Below are 26,821 nucleotides of genomic sequence, written 5' to 3' on the forward strand. Positions count from 1 at the left end.
CCAAGCCACTGACTTGAGTCTTCTGAAGTTTTTCCAAAGTTAAAGGAGATTCCTTTCTCCCTGCAGCCAGTAGAGGCCTTGTGAAGGCTACTACACAGTGTTAGAACCCAGAGATGGAAGCAACTACCTATTCCTCAGATCTGAATTTACAAACAACGCAATTCAGCCACCTTCCAGAAGATAAGAAATATTACGGAAAACACATTTCTATATTCCTTATTTTCCCAAGTGACAGGACACATTGTCGTCAGAAAAATAGAGGGAACAAATATACATCTTTTCATTCTTAAGTAGAATTCTTTGTGATACACTGTAAAGCTAACTATTTTAACACTGTTAAAGAAAAGGAATTTGAACCAAAATTAGCATGTTTGCTAGTCATGAAAATTTGACATGTTATATAAAGTACTGTCATATAGGTAGTTTGATCATGTAATTATAGGAGTGCATCTTGGCGTGTTAAGGCTTTTATGAATGTAGATTCTGATACGTTTAGAAACTTTGACACAACTGCTTTGGAAAATAATATACAGCTGATCTTTGGGAAAATTATAACAATTGAGAAACGTTCCAAATTCCGAATTTTGTCAAAAAACATTTTTTGTCACAATCATCTTTCAAAATGTAAAAAGCTAGACTTGGACTCAGAAGACCTAAATTCAAGTTCTGGTTCTGCCACAGATTTGTTACATAATGCTGACAAGTCCCTTTACCTCTCTAAATTTCTGTTTCCTAAAATAGGGGGTAGTTAGGTAATCTTAAACATGGAGCTAGAATAACAAGGTTCTGTTTGTTCCCCACTGTAGTGCCCGGGTCTGATAGAGTAGATGACATATACTTATCATTCAATAAATATTTCTTACATGAACTTAAAGTGACTTATTACTGCAGCATTCTTGATTTTATGTTACAAATTTGAAGAATTTCTAAAGAATATGAAATTTTCATGATAGAAATATGCTCATTCACACACACACACACACACACACACACACTTAAAATGAGGAGATGCCAAGTATTAGGTGTTTCACATAGCTCCTTTGTTAGAAGAGGAAACAAAAGCTTCAGAATAACTGCTGTCCTACATCTATTGGATTAATCTAGCTTTCTACTGCAGAATCAAATTTAAGGAAGCAAGACTTTTTAGAATTTTCAGACTGTTATCACGGGACACTTAAAAAGAAAAAGCCAAGTCTATGTGTCTCTAATTATATATATTTATTCACACTAATGAAGGAATAATCTAAGGCAACCGATTTAAAAATCAGATATATATTCCCATTTATTTCCTCAGAAAATAAAGACACACTTGGATGTTAGCATTAGACCAGGTAGGTGAAGGTTCTTTTTGATGTAATTTTTGCTCATTGGGCTATAGCTAAAATTGCTCACTGAGGCCTGAATTCCCATTTCCCGACAATGTCTCATTTTACAGCATTTTCTTTTGTACAGCTTTTGAAATCCTCCTTTTTTCACTCAGCTTCCCTCTTCCCCAACCAAAATGTCTTTTGCTCAGATTAAACTCCTTTACCTAAAGGAAAGAACAAATGATTATTTCCCAGAGGCAGTTCTATTTTAAAAGAAAACTATTTCCTAAACAAATCTCTAATTGGCCAAATTTCAGGCAATTTAACAATCTCACTAGACTTCACGTGTTCCCCAGGTCCCTTAAAACATATAGGCAATTGTCCAATATAGTGGTTCTAAAAACTTTTAAAGCCTTGGAACTCTTGCTTCAAACAAAAATCAGGTAGCACTCCACTGTATGGAAGAGATAATGGCTAAAGTACTAGGGTGGAAACAGTGATGGGGATCCAGAACCTTCCCTACTCTCCCTGCTTCTCTCCACCAGCATTGCTACAGAGGCACACACCTCAGGATAACCCATGTAAAGGCCAGACCATCTTCTCATACAAATGCACACACATAAGGTGAGAGAATGGGTGATAAGCCAGTAGAAGACTCACTCTTTTTTTTTTTTAACATCTTTATTGGAGTATACAATGGTGTGTTAGTTTCTGCTTTATAACAAAGTGAATCAGCTATACATATACATATAGCCCCCTATCTCCTCCCTCTTGCATCTCCCTCCCACCCTCCCTATCCCACCCCTCTAGGTGGTCACAAAGCACCAAGCTGATATCCCTGTGCTATGCGGCTGCTTCCCACTAGCTATCTATTTTACGTTTGGTAGTGTATATATGTCCATGCCACTCTCTCACTTCGTCCCAGCTTACCCTTCCCCCTCCCTGTGTCCTCAAGTCCATTCTCTACATCTGCATCTTTATTCCTGTCCTGCCCCTAGGTTCTTCAGAACCATTTTTTTTTCTTTTTAGATTCCATGTATATGTGTTAGCATACGGCATTTGTTTTTCTCCTTCTGACTTACTTCACTCTGTATGACAGTTTGTGGGTCCATCCACCTCACTACAAATAACTCAGTTTCATTTCTTTTTATGGCTGAGTAATATTCCACTGTATATATGTGCCACATCTTCTTTATCCATTCGTCTGTCGATGGACACTTAGGTTGCTTCCATGTCCTGGCTATTGTATATAGAGCTGCAATGAACGTGGTACATGATTCTTTTTGAATTACAGTATTCCCAGGGTATATGCTCAGTAGTGGGATTGCTGGGTTGTATGGTAGTTCTATCTTTAGTTTTTTAAGGAACCTCCATACTGTTCTCCATAGTGGCTGTATCAATTTACATTCCCACCAACAGTGCAAGAGGGTTCCCTTTTCTCCATACCCTCTCCAGCAACTATTGTTTGTAGGTTTTTTGATGATGGCCATTCTGACTGGTGTGAGGTGATACCTCATTGTAGTTTTGATTTGCATTTCTCTAATGATTAGTGATGTTGAGCATCCTTTCATGTGTTTGTTGGCAATCTGTATATCTTCTTCGGAGAAATGTCTATTTAGGTTTTCTGCCCATTTTTGGATTGGGTTTTTTGTTTTTTTGAACTGAGCTGCATGAGCTGTTTGTCAATTTTGGAGATTAATCCTTTGTCAGTTGCTTCATTTGCAAATATTTTCTCCCATTCTGAGGGTTGTCTTTTGGTCTTGTTTATGGTTTCCTTTGCTGTGCAAAAGCTTTGAAGTTTCATTAGCTCCCATTTGTTTATTTTTGTTTTTATTTCTATTTCTTTAGGAGGTGGGTCAAAAAGGATCTTGCTGTGATTTAGGTCATAGGGTGTCCTGCCTACATTTTCCTCTAAGAGTTTGATAGTGTCTGGTCTGACATTTAGGTCCTTAATCCATTTTGAGTTTATTTTTGTGTATGGTGTTAGGGAGTGTTCTAATTTAATTCTTTTACTTGTAGCTGTCCAGTTTTCCCAGCACCACTTATTGAAGAGGCTGTCTTTTCTCCATTTTATATTCTTGCCTCCTTTATCAAAAATAAGGTGACCATATGTGCGTAGGTTTATCTCTGGGCTTTCTATCCTGTTCCATTGATCTATATTTCTGTTTTTGTGCCACTACCATACTGTCTTGATTACTGTAGCTTTGTAGTATAGTTTGAAGTCCAGTAGCCTGATTCCTCCAGCTCCGTTTTTCTTTCTCAAGATTGTTTTGGCTATTTGGGGTCTTTTGTGTTTCCATACAAATTGTGCAATTTTTTGTTCTAGTTCTGTGAAAAATGCCAGTGGTAGTTTGATAGGGATTGCATTGAATCTGTAGATTGCTTTGGGTAGTATAGTCATTTTCACAATGTCGATTCTTCCAATCCAAGAACATGATATATCTCTCCATCTGTTTGTATCATCTTTAATTTCTTTCATCAGTGTCATAATTTTCTGCATACAGGTCTTTTGTCTCCTTAGGTAGGTTTATTCCTAGGTATTTTATTCTTTTTGTTTCAATGGTGAATGGGAGTGTTGCCTTAATTTCTCTTTCAGATTTTTTGTCTTTAGTGTATCGGAATGCAGGAGATTTCTGTGCATGAGTTTTGTATCCTGCTACTTTACCAAATTCATTGATTAGTTCTCGTAGTTTTCTGGTAGCACCGTTAGGATTCTCTATGTATAGTTTCATGGATGACTCACTGTTGAGCACCCTGAAGAAGCTTTTAGATGTCTATTGCTATTCACATTATAGAAAACATACTCACATTTTTAAAAACACTTTGAGAATGTAGCAAAGTGAGAAGTGAACAGAATAAGCAATTTAGATTTCGCCCATTATCTTCTATTTCTATCTCATGTTTGAAACGTGGGTGTGTTACATGGTTGTGTTGTAAAATAAATATGGTCAACTAAATGCATCCCTGAAGTCAGTATTACTGTTACCAGCTCCTTTAACAGAACTGGTTTTCCCCTAATGAGCTTTCCCCTACTCAAAATTTGAATTTAATGCAACCACCAAAACAACTACTTTCTCTTCTGAAAAAAGAAGTTTCTGTGGTATTTTCCCAGCAGAAGAGATTCTGAAGATCACCTCCAGAAAGGCCACCCAGATCCATTGTTTGTATTTCTCACCCTGCAGTCACCTCCAACCCAAATGTTCTCAAACTCTCACCTTCCTCCTGATTCATGATGAATGGTTGTGCCACCTACCCATTTTACAAAGCTAAAACCTTAAGGTCACCATAAAAACAGCAACCATTAAATTACTGGGGTTCTTAACTAGACATATTGTGTAGGTCAGGATTTTTTAACCTGATCTACTGACGTTTGGGGCAGGATGATTCTCTGTGTGAGGGGCTGTCCTGTGTGCACTGTACGGTGTTTAGCATTATCCCTGGCCTTCACTAGATGCCAATAGCCCCACTTCCACCCGTTTCCAGGCTTCACGATAAAAATGATCTCCAGGCGTTGCCAAATATCTGCTGGAGGCAAAGTCAACTCCATTTGAGAACAACTGATGTAGATTAACTCTTTACTCCTCACAATACCCCACAGGGTCCCACCCCAGACCTACTGAATCAGAAACACAAGGATTAGCTCCAGAAGTCTGTTTCAATACACCCTCCAGGTGGTTCTGATGGGCTCGGACATTTGAGAACCCGTGGTCTACTTGACAGACCTCTAACGCTGCAGGTGGCATAGAAACCCTGACCTCCTTCCCTAACAAGTCCCTTGCCTTTACCTTCTCCTCTCCTGTCTTACTCCACACACTGCCCACCATTCATTGAAATCTTTCACTAGCTATCAAACATGTGTTTGTCTTTATTTTCTAAGCACCAGTAATATAAGCAGAACAATCGAACTCCTAAGTGGCTTGATGACTACAGGCTGGGGTGTTCCAGCCATCCCGCCCCACCTGGAGTAGGTACACACCTTGTCAGTGTAAGCCACAAGCCTCCAGCATTGTGCCTCCTTCTTCTTGGTGAACTCCTTGACTTTTGTGGGTCATTCTCAAATGTCCCTTTTCTTTGAATTATTCGGAGGGCTAATCCCTACTTTCCCTGCACATCCAATAGCCTTACCCATCTTGTTATTTCGCTTATCCCATGGTGGCATTAACGTTTGTTTACGCGTCTTCTAGAGTAGCGGTTGGGTGAGGGAAGAGCCTTCTTTTATCTTTGGGTAGCCAGCTACACAAAGGACAGTGGTGATCATCGCAGCACACATCAGAGTCATCAGGAGCTATTAAAAAATTGGATGCAGGGACTCACCCCCGGACCTATAGAATCTTGCAAATCCATATTTTAAACTATTCCCATACCATAGTTGAATTACTGCCCAATGTCTTGCACAGAGCAGGTATTTAATCAAAATTTCTTTAATGTCTGATCAATCACGTAACAGGGCTGCGTAGAGAATCATCTCTGCCTTCCCCTCAGCTTGCTGCTCCAGTTCTGCTTTTCCTTTCACTTTTGATTTCACTTTCCATTTCCTTTAACTTGAAAGTTCTTGGCAGGGGCTTCCCTGGTGGCACAGTGGTTAAGAATCCGCCTGCCAATGCAGGGGACACGGGTTCCAGCCCTGGTCTGGGAAGATCCCACATGCCACCGAGCAACTAAGCCCGTGTGCCACAGCTACTAAGCCTGTGCTCTAGAGCCCGTGAGCCACAACTACTGAGCCTGTGTGCTGCAACTAATGAAGCCCACGCGTCTAGAGCCCATGCTCCACAAGAGGAAGCCACCACAATGAAAAGCCTGAGCACCACAACAAAGAGTAGCCCCTGCTTGCTACAACTAGAGAAAGCCCACGCGCAGCGACAAAGACCCAACGGCAGCCAAAATCATAATAATAATAAATAAATAAAAATTAAAAAAAAATTTTAAAAAAGAAAATACTTGGCAAAAACCAAACAGCAGTCAAAACTGATAAAAGGCCAAATTTTGTTTAGATAATTTTAATTATTGACCTAATCTCTGGAATCTGAAGGTTAATATATTGTTCACCGTCTCAAATATCCTGCAGAAACCTCAAATTAGGGTGACCTGTTAAATAGTCCTCAGTTGTCTTTCAGGATTTCAGTTACCTGGTGGCTACTCCCTACTCCCTGCTTGCATGAGGTCTCCGTGATTGATCATAGATAACTTTATCACCCTTTAAGGTGGCTGTGAGACCTCAAACCAACTCACCTGTAGCTGGCCAGGCGCGCTCCATTCAACATCCCAGGCGGGGCGCGCGGCCGGCGCTGTAACCTGCGATCGGGTCAGAGGGCGCCAGGGAGGAGCAAGGTCGGGGAAGTCCTGGGGGGCGGGGCAGCCCGCGGCTGGTAGCGGGAATCGAAACTCAGCTGCTAAACCGCCGCTCCCGCTCTTCGGAATCGCATCTCGAGACCCGCGAAGCGTCTCAGCTCGGCCCTCATCCTTCCCACAGCGGCGGCGGCCCGGGACCCGCGGGCTGTGGACCATGTACACCCGCAGTGGGGTGCAGGGCTCCGGGTTCGGAGCCCCCGCCGCCTCCCGCCCGGCCCGGGACCCCGCTGCGTGGCGCGGGGAGCTGGGCCCGCCGCAGGGCCCCAGGCGGGGTTTAGAGGAGGCTCCCGAGAGCCCTTCGCGGGAGAGCCCGGAGCACGCGGGCCGGAGGTTGTAAGTATTTAACCACCTGTCCTGCGGGGCGGAAGCTCAGACCCCAAACAGGCGCCCAGGCTCTTCTCAGATCACCTAAGTTTGAACCACAGGGGCCCCATTACAGGGTCTCTAAGAAAATGCAGGCTCATTTGTCTAAACAATAGCAGACATGAATTACCTTATAAACTGAGTGTGCCGGTCCGGGATCCTTACTGAACATCCGACCGAGCCCGCGTTCCTTTTGAGGACACTACCTTCCTGATTCTTCAAGGCTGGCTACAGGACTAGGCTACTACTGGGTGTGTAGTAACTGCCTAGGCTTCTTACTAATTTTCCAGATATCTCCAGAACTCATGCTCTTAAATAGTATGAAAATATTTTCTTCCCTTCCTGTCTTAAAAAAACTGATGCCCTAAATAGTATCTTCACATCAGCTGGGAGGGTAAGGGTGAAGAGAGAATGTGTTATTGGGTAGAAGTGCAAATGCTGCCTCTAGGAGCCTGCATTCCAACAAAACTCCCGGATAAAGTAGCCCCTTAGGACCAGAGGACTGAGCCAGAGAGGAAGTGAGTGGGTGTAGTGTTTCTTGCCGCGGGTGTTGATAAGTGCTCTACATGGGAACAGGAACTTTATTCCTGGTCTTTGCTTCAGGGACCACAGTTACTATCCTGGAAACATTTATTATGTGAAGTGTCAGTGATCCTTTCCCACCAATGGAATGAGATGCTTTAATCCAACAGTAGGGTTTGTAAAGACATTACTGCTTTTGAAGTGCTGCTTCTGTGAACTGGAACTTTCCAGATGGTTTCATTTTCATCAACTTCTAGTTACATGAAACACAAACGTTGGTTTCTAAGGAACAGTATATAACCTTATGCCCAATAAACAGATTTTCTTTCATCCCTTAACTTTTGAAAGAATTCATAAGTACCAGGCTTTTTAATATTATTCAGCTCTGGGTTGCCCTTAGGTGGTGTGGGTGATTTCAATTAGAGATTGCTGCATTTCTTTCCTACTCAGAATGGGGGTGGGGGGGGCGAGGCGGAGCGGAATTCCCCAGCGGTCCAGTGGTTAGGACTCAGCGCGCTCACTGCTAGGGCGGATTCAAGTTTGATCCATGGTGGGGAACTAAGATACTGCAAGCCGAGCGGTGCGGCCCGAAGAAGAAGCGGGGGATATCTGGCCATAATGGAAGTCCTTTAATTCTGAGTATAGCTCTGTAAGCTGTAGCATTTGATGTAACAGAGGTCACGGATGTATGGTTTCACGTTGATGATGAATACCCTCTATGTGCCTTTTTTTTCTATTTTAAAGATCTACTTAGACATAATCATTTAATTGCAAGCTCATAACATCTCATAAACATTAGCAGTTGCATCTGTCTGTTTTCTTATTTGTAAATTAATTGTAAATTACCCCAGAATCTTGCTGGACTAAATTACTCAGAAAGGGGCAGTTTTCTAATTAATTTTCCAGGCCTCAGTATCTGAAGACCTCACTACATTTTGTGATTTCTAATTTGCCAGTAGACCATGAGAGAATACATGGGTGAGTTCAGTGGTGTTTCACAGAACTCACTATTTTCATGTGAACCAGTTGCAATAGGCAGAACATTATAAGATACATTTCCTTCTATGTATATAACAAGTAAGATCCTGTTTGGACCACTCTGAATTCTTCTTACATCTCCAGTAGTCACTTATATCTACTGTTTATTCTTGCTTGTCTCCTTTAATGGAAGCAGGAAACCAAGGAAACTTGTTGAATGGCAAATAACATCTCAGTAAAACTGACCAAAAAGTGCCGTTAAGATTTATTTTCTTGGAGAGAAATTAGAAGCATTTTCTGATAGAAAATTAAGAAAAAGGAAGGATAGAGTTAAGTGCTTAATAGTGAAACTTCACTTGTTCACTTTCAATATGAGCTTATTTATACGCTAAAGGGTTGATCTTTGACCTTGTTTTGTGCGCATCCTTCCACTTATTCATTAGGGAAGCCCCAACGTGGGAAGAGGAGCTTTGATGCCAGGCAGGCTTGGGTTCAAGTTCTGATTCTGCCATTACTTACTCTCTGAACTTCAGCTACTTTATGTCTCAGTGTCCTCATTAGGTGAAGTGAGATAATACCAACCTCTCAGGGTCTGTGTATGTGTGTGTCTGTGTATCCATAAAACAATTTCATGCCTGGCAGAAAACAAGTATCCAGTAAATGTTGGGTGCTGATAGCCTTGAATTCATTTAACAAATGTTTATTGACCAAGTACTGTGCTGTCACCCTGAAGTGTTTATGCCTTGTAAAAACACACTGATTTAAAACGCTGACTTACATATAAATAGAGAGAGACTTTAAGGCAAGTTGTTAGAATGATTCCTGAGGACCTCTAATAGAATCTAAGGCAAGGCTGAGCCCTTAACTATATTTGGATTTAAGTAAAGTGTTTACTAATAAATATTGGATTTCCTAATTCTTTTCAGTTCGTGATTTTATCTTAAATATTGTAAGCTATTTATACAGATTTAAAGAGAAAAAAAGTTCACACAAACTTCTAATCCAAAGTAATCCTTTACCCTTCCCCCAAACTCTAGATAAATATAAGACTAAGGCATGGGTTTTTCTGGAAGGGAATTTTACCTCATTTTACCCAATTCTGGGCAAAAGGCTCTTGCCTATGATAGCAATACAGGCAAGGTTCACTTTGTTCAGATGCTTGTCTATAACCGTACCTAAAGGTGGTCCTCTATCTTGATGCTGTTTGAAGGAAATATAAAGATATTCTGAAAATGAACCCATAATGTGGAATTTCACTATACAGTTAACTTTAACATAATTTGTATACAAAGTCAGTTTACCTTCACATATTTGTGGCCAACTTTATAGCAAAAACTGTAGAGACTTAAAGATTAGCAATAATAACGGCAAGCACTTATGTATTTAACTTATGTTTGTGAAAGTGCATTGCATATGTTAACTCTTTTTTTTAAAAAAATTATTTATTTATTATTTATTTTTGGCTGCATTGGGTCTGTTGCTGTGCGCGGGCTTTCTCTAGTTGCGGTGAGCGGGGGCTGCTCTTTGTTGTGGTGCACGGGCTTCTCATTGCGGTGGCTTCTCTTGTTGCGGAGCACGGACTCTAGGCACGTGGGCTTCAGTAGTTGCAGCACGTGGGCTCAGTAGTTGTGGCTCGCGGGCTCTAGAGCGCAGGCTCAGTAGTTGTGGCGCATGGGCTTAGTTGCTCTGAGGCATGTGGGATCTTCCCGGACCAGGGCTCGAACCTGTGTCCTCTGCTCTGGCAGGTGGATTCTTAACCACTGTGCCACCAGGGAAGCCCCATACATATGTTAACTCTTTGAATCTTCACAACAACCCTATAAAAAGAGAGGGTTTCTAGCTCTGGATATTTAATTAGAAATACAGGAAAAAATAACTACTCAACCAAAGACAAGCCCTTGTGTAGCTTATAGTCTAATTGATGGGGCAGACAGTTATCAGATAATTACATGAGTAACTCTTTATATGCACTGTGAAGGAAAGCCAGGGCCTGAGCTAGTCTGGGGAGCAGGAAAAGTGTTCCCAAGAGGTGATGTTTGAACTGTGATCTATAGGAGAATTAGGAGTTGTGGGTTTTTTGGGTTTTTGTTTTGTTTTTTTCTGACAAGTATGTTGTTGCAACACCAATTATCTATAATTCAATTCATTATTGACACTACTCACAGCTGCTGCAGATGCCACAAGTTAAGGGCTCAGTCCCACAAGCCTGCTCCCACTTCAGGAGTAAGCCACAAGGGGGGCCCCAGGCTACCCACATCTCTGACTACAAATTTGGGGGTTCCCATGACCTCCCCCCGTGCCCAGGTTTGATAATTCACTAGAATGACTCCCAGAACTCATGGCAACCACTATACTTACAGTTACAGTTTTATTATAAAGGATACAGCCCTGGAACAGCCAAATGGAAGATACGGGGAGGGGGGTTGCACAGAGTTTCCATACCCTTTCTGGGTGGGTCACCCTCCTAGCACCTGGATGTCTTCACTAATTTGGAAGCTCCCCAAACCTCATTGTTTGAGGATTTTTATTTAGGCTTCATCACATAGGCATAATTGATTAAATTGTTGGCCCTTGGTGATTGAACTCAATCCCCAGCCCCTCTCCCCTTCCCAGAGCTGGGGGAGAGGTGGACCTGAAAGTTCTAACCCTCTAATCACATGGTTGTTTTTTATGGCAAACAGCTCCCATCCCGAAGCTATCTAGGGCCCCCACCAGGAATCATCTCTTTAGCATATAATTGACATTCTTTTTTTTTTGGCTGTGTTGGGTCTTCGTTGCTGCATGCGGGCTTTCTCTAGTTGCGGTGAGCGGGGGCTACTCTTCGTTGTGGTGCGTGGGCTTCTCATTGTGGTGGCTTCTCTTGTTGAGGGAGCGTGGGCTCTAGGCACGGGGGCTTCAGTAGTTGTGGCACGCAGGCTCAGTAGTTGTGGCTCACGGGCGTAGTTGCTCCGTGGCATGTGGCATCTTCCGGAACCAGGGATCAAACCCGTGTCCCCTGCAATGGCAGGTGGATTCTTAACCACTGGGCCACCAGGGAAGTCCTGACATTCTTATAACTTAGAATTCCGAGATTTTAAGGAGCTCTGAGCCAGGAACCAGGGACAATGATTGAATACTTAAACTTTATTATACCACGGTAGTTTAAATAGCCTCTATGGCAGCCAGGGAAGCTTGCTCTTCAGATCTTCAAAAGACTCTACTGTGGGGAGCACAGTCAACTGACAGCTCTAGTTGCCATCCTTTTGAATCCATTGTACCCTTTGCTCTGAGAGCACTCATATTCTGCACTCTTCCCACCAGTGTCTGAGCATTCCAGGTGGGACTCCTTTATGGGGCAGCTTTTGCCAGAAGACTCCCCACTGACCTATCCAAGATTTTCTCAGAACCGTATACCAGCCTGAGGCTCTTCCTACTCAATCCTCCCTCTCTCCCTTCACAGGTGTCAGACCTACTCATGTTCTTAAGGCTTTCCCTGCCTACTGCTGCTTGCTCACCTTTTATCCTTCACAAGCCTTCCTCCCAGTAAATCTCTTGCTTGTCTAATCTCATCTTGATGTCTACTCCTCCGAGGACCCAAATTGACACAGCCTTTAAGATACACCATACCCCTGACAACAGCAGCTTAGACACCATGGCTGTTGGGAGTGCTATATGTCCTGGGGAAACCCACTCCTTTTCCTTATTTCGTCCCTTGGGGCTCAGGGGCCATTCCCTAGTTTCCTTCCTCTAACTTCAATACTTTGCCCAGTTTGTTGTGCTCCAGGGAAGAAATTGACCCTGATAACTGATACATTTTTTTCCCCTTCATCCTCAAACTCTCAAGGGAGAGTGAAGGGAGAATAAAGAATGACTTGGGGGCTTCCCTGGTGGCGCAGTGGTTGAGAATCTGCCTGCCAGTGCAGGGGACACGGGTTCGAGCCCTGGTCTGGGAGGATCCCACATGCCGCGGAGCAACTAGGCCTGTGAGCCACAATTACTGAGCCTGCGCGTCTGGAGCCTGTGCTCCTCAACAAGAGAGGCCGCGATAGTGAGAGGCCCGCGCACCGCGATGAAGAGTGGCCCCCGCTTGCCACAACTAGAGAAAGCCCTCGCACAGAAACGAAGACCCAACACAGCCATAAATAAATAAATAAAATAAAAAAAATGTATTTAAAAAGAATGGCTTGGTAAGCCCACTTATTAATGGCCAATTCCTGATTTTTCTCTCTTAAAGAACACTGTGTTATTATTATTTTTTGCGGTACGCGCGCCTCTCACTGTTGTGGCCTCTCCCGTTGCGGCGCACAGGCTCCGGACGCGCAGGCTCAGCGGCCATGGCTCACGGGCCCAGCCGCTCCGCGGCATGTGGGATCTTCCCGGACCGGGGCACGAACCCGTGTCCCCTGCATCGGCAGGTGGACTCTCAGTCACCGGGCCACCAGGGAAGCCCTACTATGTTATTTTAGTATTAAACATTTCGTAAATGTAAGATGAGATATAAGATGGGAAAAATGATAACATAGTCATTAAGTTATATAGCATTAGTTCCATTTTTATAAACATCACTATTTAATCATTGTTGAGTATACTCTTAATCCTGATGTATAATTTATACCCAAGACAGACCATCAAAAACTTCTTAAGTCTTTCTTGTCTCAGCTTACTTGAATCTGAACTAGCCACATAAAATAGTCTTAAATGAAGTGCAAGTTTTTACAAACTTATGAGAGCCTACAGGAACTGCTTTCCCTATTTTTTCTTCACTGCAAATGCCCCAGATTTCTCTTCTGTCTCCTCTTACGGCAGTGAGAAAATAAGCTTTTGCCTGTAGTTGTTAAATGGCATGAAAGCATCAGGCTATTACCCCTCCTTGGAGATGGAGAACTGAATAACGCCTGAGTTCCTTTTAGTGCTCTGAAATAATGGTACCTAGGAAGAGAAAAATCTGTGATTGATTCTAATGAGAAATCTTCCTGATGGCTGAATATAGATAGCTATTCATTAGGGAACTATTTAACTCAGTCTCCAGGCAAGGCTCGTAAGCATTCAGCAAGTTTGTAAAACAACAGACAGTGTTTAACTCAATGATAATTTTATGACTCAGTGAGCTGGGTAGGTGTCTCTATGGGCAGATTCTACTACCAAACTACTCAGTAGAGCTCTCCTTATTTGACTGCTTTTAGGTCTCACGCTCTTTGGAAGCCTCTGTTTGACTGCTTTCAGAATTAAGAAATGTGACAAAGCACTGCAGTACTGTGGTAGCAGAAAGGAAATTAGTTATGACCTAGAATAGTTAAACTGGGTACTCCGAGGAACTAAAACCGAAATAACAATCAGTACCTCGAACTTTTATGTCTTGAACTTATAACCGCATGCTAGACCCTGTGCTACACGCATCATATAACTCATTTTTCTCTTCACAGTAAACACTATGCCCCCTTATAATTGAAGAAACTGAGTCTTGAGAGAGTGTATGATTTCCTAAGGCCTCATGGCTTTTTTTTTAGTCACAGACCAGCCCTCAGACCTGAGTCTATCTGCCAAAGTCTGGATCCTGAACATGATGGGGCTGGAGGAGGGAGTGACAGTGCAGCTCGTGAATTTCCTATCAGTGGTCCTATTTTCACATCAACAAAATAGAATTCCTGTAGACTGAAGAGAGTGGTACTATAGAATCAGCAATGTGACATTTATTTACAGTTTTAAAATGATTTGGATAGAGAAGTAGTTTGTAGGAGCAAAGTTTCTGTGGCGATCCCGTTTTCTCTGCTGCTTTTCTTCATGACAGCTTGGTTGGCTTACATTAGAACAGTTTTCTCACTGTCACTGTTTCTGAGCAACCTAAACCCCGTACTGCCTTCCAGAGATCTTTCAGACTTCTGACCGCAGCCTAAAGTTAGCAATGCATTTGACATTCATGACCTAGTACATGTATGGGTCTAGGTCATATGTGAGTTTATATATAACTGAAAAAATGTCAGAAAACAGTTCTCACCCTTACTATATGTGATGGACTTTGACTTTTTCTATTCTTTTTTTTTTTTTTTTTTTTTGCGGTACGTGGGCCTCTCACTGTTGTGGCCTCTCCCGTTGCAGAGCACAGGCTCCGGACGTGCAGGCTCAGCGGCCATGGCTCACGGGCCCAACCGCTCTGCGGCATGTGGGATCTTCCCGGACCGGGGCACGAACCCGCGTCCCCTGCATCGGCAGGCGGACTCTCAACCGCTGTGCCACCAGGGAAGCCCTGTGCCACCAGGGAAGCCCGACATTTTCTATTCTTATTCATTAAAAATAAACCCATTAAGTTGATTTCATGGCCCATTAGTGGGTTACCACCTACAGTGTGAAAAGCAAAGCATTGTTCTTTGCATGGCAGAAGAGATTGTTGGAATGGATGGAAAGAAAAGACATTTTGGTTTGATTAGGTCAAATTTACCTTCCTGTTTATACAGGAGGGGAGAAATTATGGTCTTGTTTAGGATGAATTTCCAACTTTTCTACACTAGATTCCACTCCTTAATGTGGTATGCATTTGAATTCTGCTAAGTCTTGGGGAGCAATCATTTTTGTTCAAATACAATATCAAAAATGAGTGGGCATTTCTCAAAAAGTCTGACAGCTGAAACAGTGAAGCAATAAATCAACAGGATGATGAAAGCTTAAAAACACATAATACCTATAATAATCGTTTAGAAGCATAGCAGAAATGAGAAAAAAGAAACTTAGTTCAATTACACAGTAAGGTTACTTACTTCAAAGTCAGTAGAGTGCTGTAAGGTTATACTATTGTTAAGATTAATTGCATCTATTCAGAATGTATTTGAATCTGAAACAAAACCTTAACAGGAAAAAAATCATCACAGGGAGAAGACTGCATTTGAAGGGTCTTCTATATCAGAGAATCAGCCAATGATGGTTCCTTTGTTCTGTAATGTTTGTAATTCACCCCCCCCCCCCACCATGAACACTTAAAAGGCAGTTTATTAAAGTCCTGTAGAACAACTGAAGACATTTCCCATCGTTAAAACTCAAGGGCTGGTATTGCCCAGTGTTTGTTTTGCTAGGGGACCAGTGAGAGTGGAAATCCTGTGCTACCTAGTCCTGTAAGAAAAGCTGAACCCCTGATTTAAGAAGTCTTTATTTTAAATATTTTCTCATTTAATACTCCTTGGAATATTTTTTCATGATTATAAAAGTAAAGTCATATCTGCTTGTTATAAAAATCTAAACATTACATTGGGAATTCCCTGGTGGTCCAGTGGTTAGGACTGAGCACTTACACTGCCGTAGCCCAGGTTCAATTCCTGGTCGGGGAACTAGGATCCCACAAACCATGCGGCGTGGCCAAAAACCCCAAAAAACCCAAAAAACTAAACATTACAAAACTAATACAGAAAGGAAAAGTCCCCTGCAATTCAGATCCTTAGAAATAAACACTTCAAGCTGTTTGGTATAAGGACCTCTTTATCTTTAAAGTGTAAGTTGTTCTTTTTGACTTTTAATCCAAGTAGAAAGACTTAGAGCCATTATGCCCTTCAATTTCTACCGCCAATAGAAGGTGACAATAATAATAAGTGTCTTATACATAATATGTTATATATAATTATTATAATAAAATAGATATCTCCAAATAGGTGTCTTAAGCATAGACGGCTTTGTTTCTCTCCTATAAAGTCAGTCTGAAGGTAGGTAGTCTGGGGATGATATAGTACAAATAATAGGCAATCATAATAGAACATTTGTTATTTCCTAGCCTTGTTCTAAGCACTTCATACTCTAAGAGATAGATATTTGTTATCCCCATTTTACAGGTGAAAGAATGGAAAAACTAATTTTCTCAAAGTTATAGTTAGGAAGTAACAGAATTAGGGTTCAAAGCAGGGCACTTTGGCAATAGATTACCACTCATGTGGTAGTCTTACAGATTGCTTCTTTCTGCTCTGCTGTTTCTGATGCATGTCTTACATATTCAAGTTGCCTCACTGACCAAGATGGTTGCTTGAGCACCAGCTTACACTTCAACCTTCCAGGAAGGGGGGAGGGCAACCAAAAAGCTTTTCCTGTCCATCTGTCTGTCTTCATTTAATGGAGATTTCCTAGAAATCCTTCTCAATGGCTTCCCCTTATATCTCAATTTGCCAAACTTAATCACACAGTCATATTTGGCTATAAAGAAGGTTGGGGACTGTAGTCTTAATGGAGCACATTGTTAACCTGAATAATATAGGAGTGCGTTTAGTAAGGAGGTGGTGAGAATGAATGGTTAGGTAGGCCAGCATCTATTCTGGTTTAGGAATTGAGGAGAGTCAAGCATAAGAGCAGATATTAATCATATGATCAAACTGTCACTGGAACTTTGGAAATGCAAATGGAATATCTACGGAAGAAAATTTTAAATGTAGTCCACATTCCTGTTCAGAGTATTGATTTTAGAGGACTATTAAGGGTTTTCTTCTGGATAATGTTCTGTGCAATCTTTGTTTTATGCTTTGCACATCCTGCAGGATTGTTTATAATAGTGAACAATTGAAACAACTGAAATGGTTAAGTGAGTGGTTATATTAATGGTGCATTGATGTTGTGAATTATTATGTAGCCATTTAATATTAAGCTTGTTACGTGCATAATTGGGAAAACCACTTATAAGTGAAAGCAGCATATAAAATTGGACTTTATATATGATTGCAACTGTGTAATATGTACAGAATATAGATTGAACTGAAATTCACCCAAATAACACTGTAACTGAGATCTCTGAGGAGTGGGGTTATGAGTGACTTTTAAATGTTTTAAAGATAATTTTCTGCATTTTCTTATGTGAGCATATGTTTATTTCAAAATCAGGATGAATTTCATTTTTAAATATTCTATGCAGATATTTAGATATAAGTACCTTGTCTTGCATTTTTAGTTTTCTCCTTTAAGTTACAGATTGCCTTGAGGAGCAGTGCTTAAGACATGTGGACATATTCAGAGCTTAGCCTAATGATAACAATAATAATAAGAGGAATAATAATAATAGAAAATGTATAACAATTTGATAAGTGTTTTCATGCAGATGCCAATTTTCTTATCACTAAGCCATTCTTAAATATTCTCTTGTTGGAAAAGATAGTCCTCCTTGGGCCTCTTGCACTCTAGATGTCTTGCTGGGTATGCCAAGATTGCATACGTGACTACTCTAACCTGGACTGTTTCTTAGGGTTGTTGTATAGCTGGGAACCTTGAGAGATGAGGTACATTCTCCCCAGAACAAAGACCAGGCTTGCTTACTATCTGCTATAAAAATGGTGGATTCCACGATTCAGTGTTCCTCAGCTGCAATGCAAACACACTGTGTGTGCAGCATCCGTCATGTTGACTTGGAGCCAGAGAGGACAGACATAAATACGCTGATGCCATGCCATGAATAATAAAGTCTACCAGCATCCATGAAATAGTAACAGCCTAACTATTAGGCTAACTGTAGCTTGCAAGTAGGTTCAAATCACATCCCAGACCTGACATCTCTATGTTCTGAAAATATGAATTCCTTGTAGTTACTTTTACTGAGGAAGCAATTTGATACATTTTGCAAGTATACTTACCATTTGGTCCCCATCTCTACTTTCATCACTGGTTTTTGCCCTCATAAAGATGGTGAGTCTCTCCGATATTATATTTCATATATATTCTTTGTATCTTTAGAGAGAATCTTTCTTGCTTTTTTTAATAGATGAACTTATTTTTGTTTATTTGTTTATTTAAGGAGATTGAGATTGACACATATACAGTATTTATTTTTAATTTAATTTATTTATTTTTGGCTGCGTGGGGTCTTCGTTTCTGCGCACAGGCTTTCTCTAGTTGTGGTGAGCAGGGGCTACTCTTTGTTGCAGTGCACAGGCTTCTCTTTGCGGTGGCTTGTCTTGTTGCAGAGCACGGGCTTTGGGCGCTGGGGCTTCACTAGTTTTGGCACGTGGGCTCAGTAGTTGTGGTTCTTGGGCTCTAGAGCGCAGGCTCAGTAGTCGTGGCACACAGGCTTAGTTGCTCCGTGGCATGTGGGATCTTCCTGGTGACCAGGGCTCGAACCCGTGTCCCCTGCACTGGGAGGCAGATTCTTAACCGCTGCACCACCAGGGAAGTGCTCTTGCTTCTTTTTTCATAGCTTTTTATCATTTACATGTATGTGTTTCAAGTGAAGAAGCACAGCATCTTTCAGGTCTATCCTGTATGATTGTGCCAGTTAGTAACTATGTAGACTTGCCTGGCTAAGGTAGTAATTTGAAGCTGAAATACATATGCAATCATTTGCCTTAGTGTGGGGTTACCGCCACCTGGCAGAAGGGGCACTTTTTTCTAATTTGCATAAATTTACCACCTCTCACTAAGCCATGGGCCTATGTGAGGATCCTGGGATGGATGTGTGTGTGTGTGTGTGTGTGTGTGTGTGTGTGTGTGTGTGTGTGTACCTCTTTCTACTTCCCATAAAGGTATCCTATGAACAAAGGCCCTGATGACCTGGTGGTCTCTTGTTTATCTTTTCCTTCTGGGTGTCTGTTTAGCGCTCTGGGCATCTATTCCACCCTCCAGCAGAAGCTGTGAGTTACAGAACTAACCAGCTTCACATCAGTCTCTTGGGTGTGCAGACTATGTCTGGGGCTCTGCAGGCTCTGAGACCAAAGAGAATTCATTAGTCCTTCCACACCAGAGATGTGGAATGCAGGATCAGGGCTGGTGTGACGGGCTTAGGGGACAAGGATGATTTACTCAGTCTGATCTTGGTATTTTTTTTCTTAGGAATACGGTCTGTCTATAAAAGAAGTTTTGCAAACCTGAATGCCTCATAAGGTTTGATTCATGTTGGTTGAAAACAGTAAGCTTCAGAGTCCTATGTTGAAGACGGTATTAAAAAGATATATAGAAAAACACATCTAGAATCTAAATCTCTATCCAGTGCCTTTGATTAACCAGAAATTTTCCTTTGTTTCAATTTCACCCAAGGATAAGATTTTCTTGAACTATGAAAACCTCAAACCAGTCTTTTGTAGGACAGTAGACTTTATGTGTCTACTATTCTGCTTGAAATGATGTTTGTCACTTAATCTCTTTCTGAATTTTTGCTCTTGAGTGCATTTCTTTTTTACTCAAACCAGTGTTGTTCCTAATTAGAAATTTAAATCACATCTGCTGCAGTTTGTACACACCAGGATGTATTTATGTAATACTTTCAGCCAGACAAGATATTTTTCATGACTCCAACATACCATTTTTTTTCATAGAGTGCTTATTGATGAGACCTTATAAAAATGCACAAGAATGTGCACGGAGAGGCAGTTGTGTAGCTCAGGAGGGACCTCACAAGGAAGAGATTCCTTAAATATATGTATTTAAGAAATATATGGTACAGAAAAACACTTCTCCCTCTGTCTTACGCTGTTCTTTATACGTTCTCCCTTAGTGTATCTCATGGATGTGTGCTGTTGGAAAGTGAAAATAATCTTACAAACGGAGATATTTCATTAAATTTCCATGAGGTAATTAAGGAAACTCATTTTCAAAGATATACATTTATATCAGTGGCTTGCATGTTGCTTAATCAGGAAATGACCAGAATACTAAATACAGGTAGGTTGGGCTTGTCTCCATCAGTAGCTTTGAGAGTCAGGCTGGGGGCTTCCCTGGTGGCGCAGTGGTTAAGAGTCCGCCTGCCGATGCAGGGGACACGGGTTTGTGCTCCGGTCCAGGAGGATCCCACATGCCGCGGAGTGGCTGGGCCTGTGAGCCACGGCCGCTGAGCCTGCGCGTCCGGAGCCTGTGCTCCGCAACGGGAGAGGCCACAACAGTGAGAGGCCTGCGTACCGCAAGAAAAAAAAAAAAAAAAAAAAAAAGAAAAAAAAAGAGAGTCAGGCTGTTGAAAGGAATGACATGGAGGTTAAAACAGCAGAGGCCCTTGCTGTGGGTGGAAACTACTTGGCTGAAAGCATGAATAAGTTATACTTGTTATTCATGTCAAGGGAAAGCTAAGAGAGAAGGGATGAATATTTGTATCTACCCAGGCGTTATGCGCTGCCACAGGATATTAAAAAATAAAAAGCCGATCCTGAGACTTAAGCTCCTCTTCCTATAGGAGGGAAGAGGAATAAAGGCTCCATTGTTTGGCAATGCTTTCTTCTGAATATTATATTTCAGATTTGACATTTTCAGCCAATAAAATATTGCTAAGAAGGTTGCTAAGGAATTCTCTAACAAAACATTTCTTACTGGGACCGCTGTCCTTGAGCCTGGGGTTACGTTTAAATGTTTTCGATTAAAAGCCCCTGATTTCAAGGCTAGATAATTCTCCCCCTTTTTTCACGGCCCTGTATTGTCTGGGTACTTGTCGGCTACACATGTTGGCCATAGATGGACCACAGAACTATTCCTAAGACGAAAGATTCCAGTGTGATATTGTCACACTTAATCAGATTAGATATTGCAGAATAAAATCTTTTACAAACTGTTTTTTCTTTTCAAACCTTTCCTGATAGTTTTGTAAGAGAGATTCATGGAACTTGGAAAATTCTCTATGAAGCTTCTCTTAGCAAAGTGTTAGCACAGAAACCCTTTTTGCCACTTGAGATCCTATCCTTTAAGCCTCAACTTGCTATTCTTCTCTGAAATTTTCTACTCCTCTGGGGTCTCACTGACTCCCCTCCACCTTGCATCTCTGACTACTTCCATCATCCCACTTTGAGGCTTGTTTGAGTATCCTTGTGGTCTGCTCTGGTGGTTTTATGAATTGTTCCTAATTAAAGTGTAAGCTCTGTTAAAGGGGTTGGTGTCCGTTTTTTTGTATCTCCCCTCATGCCTTATAAGCCCCTAACATAACAAGTCCATAATGGGTGCTTGGCTAAGTAGATTTACTTTGTTTGGAAGTCTATCAAGAGGCCGAAGTTAAGGACAGTCATATTTTATGTTTTCTACATTGAGCTGAATACTTAGCTCCAGACACCCACCTGGTTTAAGTCAAAAGTGCTTGGTTTGAGTCTCAGCACTATTGCTTAATTAACCTCATGATCTTTGGCATATGATTTAACGTCTGTGTCTTTATCAATGATTTATTAATCCCTCAATTCCCTTTTAGTCCAAATGTTTGAAGACAGCTTGATTGATCTACAGCACTGGTTCTCAAAGTGTGGTCCCCAGATCAAGAGTATCATCATCATCTGGGAACTGTTAAAAATGCAAGTTATAGATGCCCCCCCGTCCCATACCTACTGAATCAGAAACTCAACATTTTACAAGCCCTCCAAGTGATTCTGATGCATGCTAACGTTTAAGAACTACTGATTTGCAGTGTAGTCAAATCCCTGGTATGGTAAGAAGCTCCGTACCACAATGTTAACGGACATTGATGATTCTGCAGTCATTTCATGGTTGGCATTTAAATCCAGTGTCTCGTTTCATCTTTAAGGCTCTGAAGAATGGCTCACTATTGCATCATACTCAAGTTTGCAGGTACTACCCACAGAACTGCAGCTCCTAAGCTTCTATAAAGTGTGGACAATTGAGGAGTGAAAAATCTTTCTGAGGGTGAACAAAGAATATGCAATTGACAGGGGATTAATTTCCAGCGGCAGCCTCCTAATTTTGTATTCATCCCATTGTACGCATGCTAGGCTACACATGCAACGTCTGCTGATATACGTTAGGTAATTGGGCATCCAGCAGCCCTGTTTGCATGCAGAGGTGGTTGCACACCTCCCATGTACAACTTGGAAATTAAAGCCCAGTTTGAAGCTGGCTGAAGGCTTACTGCTAGGAAAATGAGATAAGGAAGAAATGGCTTCTGTTAATCAGCGCTTTTGGCCTCTACTGTTCAATCTTCGCTAATTTGTCCTTTGAAACTGTATGTTCCGTGTTGGACAAAGACTTCTAAGAGTATCTGGGATTTTTTTAAAAAAGACCTACACTTATAAGCTGATTGTATTTATCCGTAACATTTCCCCTCACACTGTACCTACATGGACGCTGCAGTCTTGCTGTGCTTATATTTCTGCTCTATGAAGTATTCATACCTCTGTGCGACTACATGTATCATCACAAAGAGCCACCCCCCAGCACAGACTCATGGACTGGGTCTCTGGCATCATTTCATTTCAATTCAGCCCACATTCATCAAGCAGCTACTTTGTGCCAGGGGCTGGGCCTATGTGGATCCCTCAAGCACCGTTTCTGCCCTCAAAAGCTCACAATATTGTAACAACTTCTTGCACCTTAGTGGTGAATATTTTTGCTTCAGTGAAGTCTTCCCTGGTCCCCACTCCTCCCCCCCCCCCCCAGAGAATTGAAGTGACTCCTTCTCTGAACTCCTGATTATGCTCGACCTGTGTCCCCAGGAGAATGAGGGGCCCAGCGGACCCCTGCCTAGAAGTCAAAGCCCCAAAACACAAGACTTTGGCCATGTGGCCACTCAGATGGGTCACCAGGAGGAGGTGGCTGCATTGCAGATGGCCCCCTACGCCCAGTGTGTGGGAGCCAAAAATGTGTGAGTGTTTCCTGTACTCCTGTAGTGGGTGACATGGAAGAGAATGCCAGTCATCTCAAAGGGATGTGCCCATGAGCGCCACCTGGAGGCACAGAGGATCCCTACAAAGACAGTTTACCAAGAGCTGACCCTGAAGAAGTCACTTGTCATTCTCCATCAACTGCTTTATATTTCCATATGTGGCCGTGTGCACTTGTTTTAGTTTACCAGATAGATTGTAAGCTCCTGGAGAACACACCTGGGTCTTAAAAGGAATATTATCTTTCCTAGTACCTATTTGATGGTGATGATCATAAATACAGTATATTATCAGAAAGAAGGTATGGTGCTTTATATGCATTAATAATTTCTCGTGACAATCCATTTTTTTCTCTTCATTCTAGCACAGGGGCATATACCTTGATAGCACCAAATGAAAAACGAAGAAATGAGATGCAACGGAGTATGTATATTATTTACCATTCAAAATACTTCTCATTTTTCTTTCTTTTTGTTTTTAAACTACAGTTTTTGTTACTTTATTCATAATTTTTTTAAAAATTTATTTTTGGCTGTGTTGGGTCTTCATTGCTGCACGTGGGCTTTCTCTAGTTGCGGCGAGCAGGGGTTACGCTTCGTTGCGGTGTGCGGGTTTCTCACTACGGTGGCTTCTCTTGTCACGGAGCATGGGCTCTAGGCACGCGGGCTTCAGTAGTTGTGGCTCACGGGCTTAGTTGCTCCCCAGCATGTGGGATCTTCCCAGATCAGGGCTCGAACCCGTGTCCCCTGCATTGGCAGGTGGATTCTTAAGCACTGTGCCACCAGGGAAGCCCAACTTTGGCAGTTTTAATTATACCTTTTAAAATTATTCTATTTTAGTGCTTCTAAATTTGTTTCTCTGTGTTAATAGCAGAGCTCATTGCACGGTTATAAATCTGAGGTTTCTGTTGGGCTTAAACAGTTTCACACCTATCAAGTTCTTGTAAAATTCGGCTCACTGCAGATGTCCTTACAGGACTTGGAACACTTTTGAAAGAGACAAGTCATATATGAAATAGATTATAAAATAATCTGTCTCTTTCTAGACCTGTTCCATTCCTTTTTTATAAATTTTTATTTTTGGCTGCGTTGGGTCTGTTGCTGTGCGTGGGCTTTCTCTACTTGCGGTGAGCTGGGGCTACTCTTTGTTGCGGTTCCTGGGCTTCTCATTGGGTGGCTTCTCTTGTTGCAGAGCACGGGCTCTAGGTGTGGGCTTCAGTAGTTGTGGCACATGGGCTTAGTAGTTGTGGCTCACGGTCTCTAGAGCTCAGGCTCAGTAGTTGTGGCACATGGGCTTAGTTGCTCCACAGCATATGGGATCTTCCTGGACCAGGGCTCGAACCCGTGTCCCCTGCATTGGCAGGAGGATTCTTAACCGCTGCGCCACCAGGGAAGTCCCTGTCCCATTCCTTCTTAATGGAATTTTTTTTTCAGTCTCTGTGTTCCCATAATTTTGTAACTATCAGAGTCTACCCGCAGCTGTTTTTATTCGTGACTTCACTTTCCTTCTTTAGATTATAAGCTCTTTGAGGGCAGGGGCTACATCTTACTTGTTTTTGTGCTCCTTGTACCTAGTGGGCATATAGCATGCTTAACTGAAGTTGTACAGTAGAATAAATGCTGCCCTTTAAAGTTACAGTATTATACCTTAGAGTTGGAAGGAGAACTAAAGTTCATTTAATTCACAAAGAAGTTCTGAGGCTTGTTCAAGTCAACTGTAGGGCTAGCACTGAGATTCTGTGCTCTCCTATCTTGATCTTAATAGGAAATTTAATTTTGTAATGACCAATGGACATAAGGGCACAGCAGGAAAACAGCTCTATAAAGGTCTCCACTGGACAGGTAGGCCCCTGGGTGGTCCATCGGAGTCTGTGCAGAGTATGACAATCACAGCTATGCTAACACAGTGACTGTGGGCACTGCCTGCAGGTGACCAACGGAATCCCAAAGATTCTGGCATTTTACAAGTTTTTGATTTAAATAGCTAACAGGAATTTAAGCCTCAGTGCAGTCTGGATTTTTGAGATGTTTCAGAAAGTTTTTTTCCCTCTAATAATTAAAAAATATTATAAATGGATGTTTGAAATAATCACTTCTAATGAGATTCGGGCATACATTGGAAGAACAGAACTAGTATCTCTGGCGCCCCCTGCTGCCAGTCAGCGTATATTTGGGGAATGAGCACTGCTCTACATGGAGTAGGCTCAGCCTAGTGGTTCCAAGTGCCAGGAATCTGAGAGGCCTCGTTCCTCATGGTTACATTAAGCTTGGGGAATATTTAAAATAAAGTGAATACGGGCGTTAGAATTTTATGGGGATTTGTGTTTACTGTGTGTGAAAAGTTCTTATTGACACATGAATGTTTTGCACACACTCTCTATAGGAAACTTTTAACATTAAATGATATAGGGTTTGAAAAATGCCAGAGTGGGAGGAAAAACAACTTCTTTATTTAGTAGGAGTTCAGGTTGTTTTCAATTTTTTAAAAAAATTTATTTATTTTTGGCTACGTTGGGTCTTTGTTGCTGCGCGCGGACATTCTTTAGTTGCGGTGAGCGGGGGCTACGAGCGGGGGCTACTCTTCGTTGTGGTGTGCGGGCTTCTCATTTCAGTGGCTTCTCTTGTTGTGGAGCACGGGCTCTAGGCGCAAGGGCTCTAGGTGCATGGGCTTCAGTAGTTGTGGCGCACGGGCTTAGTTGCTCCGTGGCACGTGGGATCTTCCCGGACCAGGGCTTGAACCCATGTCCCCTGCATTGGCAGGTGGATTCTTAACCCCTGCACCACCAGGGAAGCCCCTGTTTTCAAATTTGAACCTTCTGTGCAGACTCTTGGAGAGAAAGTGCCTTAGGGTGACTCCAAGGGGTTAGGACTAGGTGGGTGGTATCTTCCTTTCCTGGATATCTCGTCCACTCATGCTTGCATGTAGTTAATTGTCCATCTGATGGTGGTTTGTTATGCTTTCAAGGGAGCATTTCCCTTTTCATGCTCTAATAATTGATGAGTTGATATTTCTCACCTGGCTTAGTGGCTGCAAAAGAGCTGGAGGACCTGAAGAGGTGGAAGGAGCAACAAAGGACGAAGCCCATTAACCTGGCACCCATGCAGCTAGGTAAGCCAGCAAGCCAGTTGCTTGAATGCGGAAGGACAGGGCCACCCAAGTATCCTGTTAGCACCTTGCCCACATCTGTCTTTCAATGTACGTTATAGGTCATTGGACCATTGTGCTGCTTGAAATGGAATGCGTTTAATGTCGAAACATGCATGTAAAGTCAAAAGTATGCAGGTATACTGTTGTTTCTGATTTTCTGCAAGTAGCAAACGGATGATGCCACAGTTATGTGGGAGTAAAAGGATGGCTTAATTGCCAAATAATTTAGAGCCTCTTAGTTGATCGGCTCTGAAGAAATCTTACCTGGGGCGCTGCATATGCCCTGTCGTAGCTTTTGTTCCCATCCTGATTCGTGCTATCACAAGTATATTAATCATGGCAGTTAACTGGTTATGGGAAAAAGAATGGATGGAGGGTCAATTCCAACACTAAGATGCGAGTGGGCTGGGGACACAGGGTGGGTATAAAGAGAACATCGCCTGTGTTTTAATTCGTAAATAGAGACTTTTGGGCCTCTGGAACACGTGGCAGTGTGATGAATTGTCTGCGCTGCCTTTGCCTGGTGTTTGAATAATTCAACAGGGAAGCCCTCTAATGGGAATCATTCACATCTTCTCTTTTCTCTTCCAGAAGCAGCTGAGAGCTTAAAGGGCTAGACACACGGTTCCCACAGATTTAGTTCACACA

General features: G+C 42.1%; 2 protein-coding genes and 1 non-coding gene across 4 annotated transcripts in view; 2 read left to right on the plus strand and 1 right to left on the minus strand.

The window, feature by feature from the left end:
* DNAJC15 (DnaJ heat shock protein family (Hsp40) member C15) overlaps nucleotides 1–7,238 on the minus strand; it is a 105,375-nt gene extending 98,137 nt beyond the window's left edge. Inside the window, exon 1 of the mRNA XM_073795250.1 lies at nucleotides 7,150–7,238. Coding sequence (XP_073651351.1) covers nucleotides 7,150–7,191 — 42 coding nt within the window. The 5' untranslated portion in view covers nucleotides 7,192–7,238. The remainder of the gene's footprint in view (nucleotides 1–7,149) is intronic.
* Nucleotides 6,679–26,821, plus strand: part of EPSTI1 (epithelial stromal interaction 1) — a 103,645-nt gene continuing 83,502 nt past the window's right edge. The window contains exons 1-3 of one of the 2 annotated variants that reach the window (XM_019936496.3): nucleotides 6,679–6,989; nucleotides 23,391–23,449; nucleotides 26,051–26,134. In XM_019936496.3, coding sequence (XP_019792055.1) covers nucleotides 6,811–6,989; nucleotides 23,391–23,449; nucleotides 26,051–26,134 — 322 coding nt within the window. In that variant the 5' untranslated portion in view covers nucleotides 6,679–6,810. The remainder of the gene's footprint in view (nucleotides 6,990–23,390; nucleotides 23,450–26,050; nucleotides 26,135–26,821) is intronic. The other variant, XM_019936497.3, reaches the window with a different exon arrangement.
* TRNAV-UAC (transfer RNA valine (anticodon UAC)) lies at nucleotides 15,743–15,814 on the plus strand. The gene has a single exon. It is a non-coding gene; the product is annotated as a tRNA-Val (tRNA).

The sequence above is a fragment of the Tursiops truncatus genome, chromosome 18, assembly GCF_011762595.2.
Source record: "Tursiops truncatus isolate mTurTru1 chromosome 18, mTurTru1.mat.Y, whole genome shotgun sequence".
NCBI lineage: Eukaryota > Metazoa > Chordata > Mammalia > Artiodactyla > Delphinidae > Tursiops > Tursiops truncatus.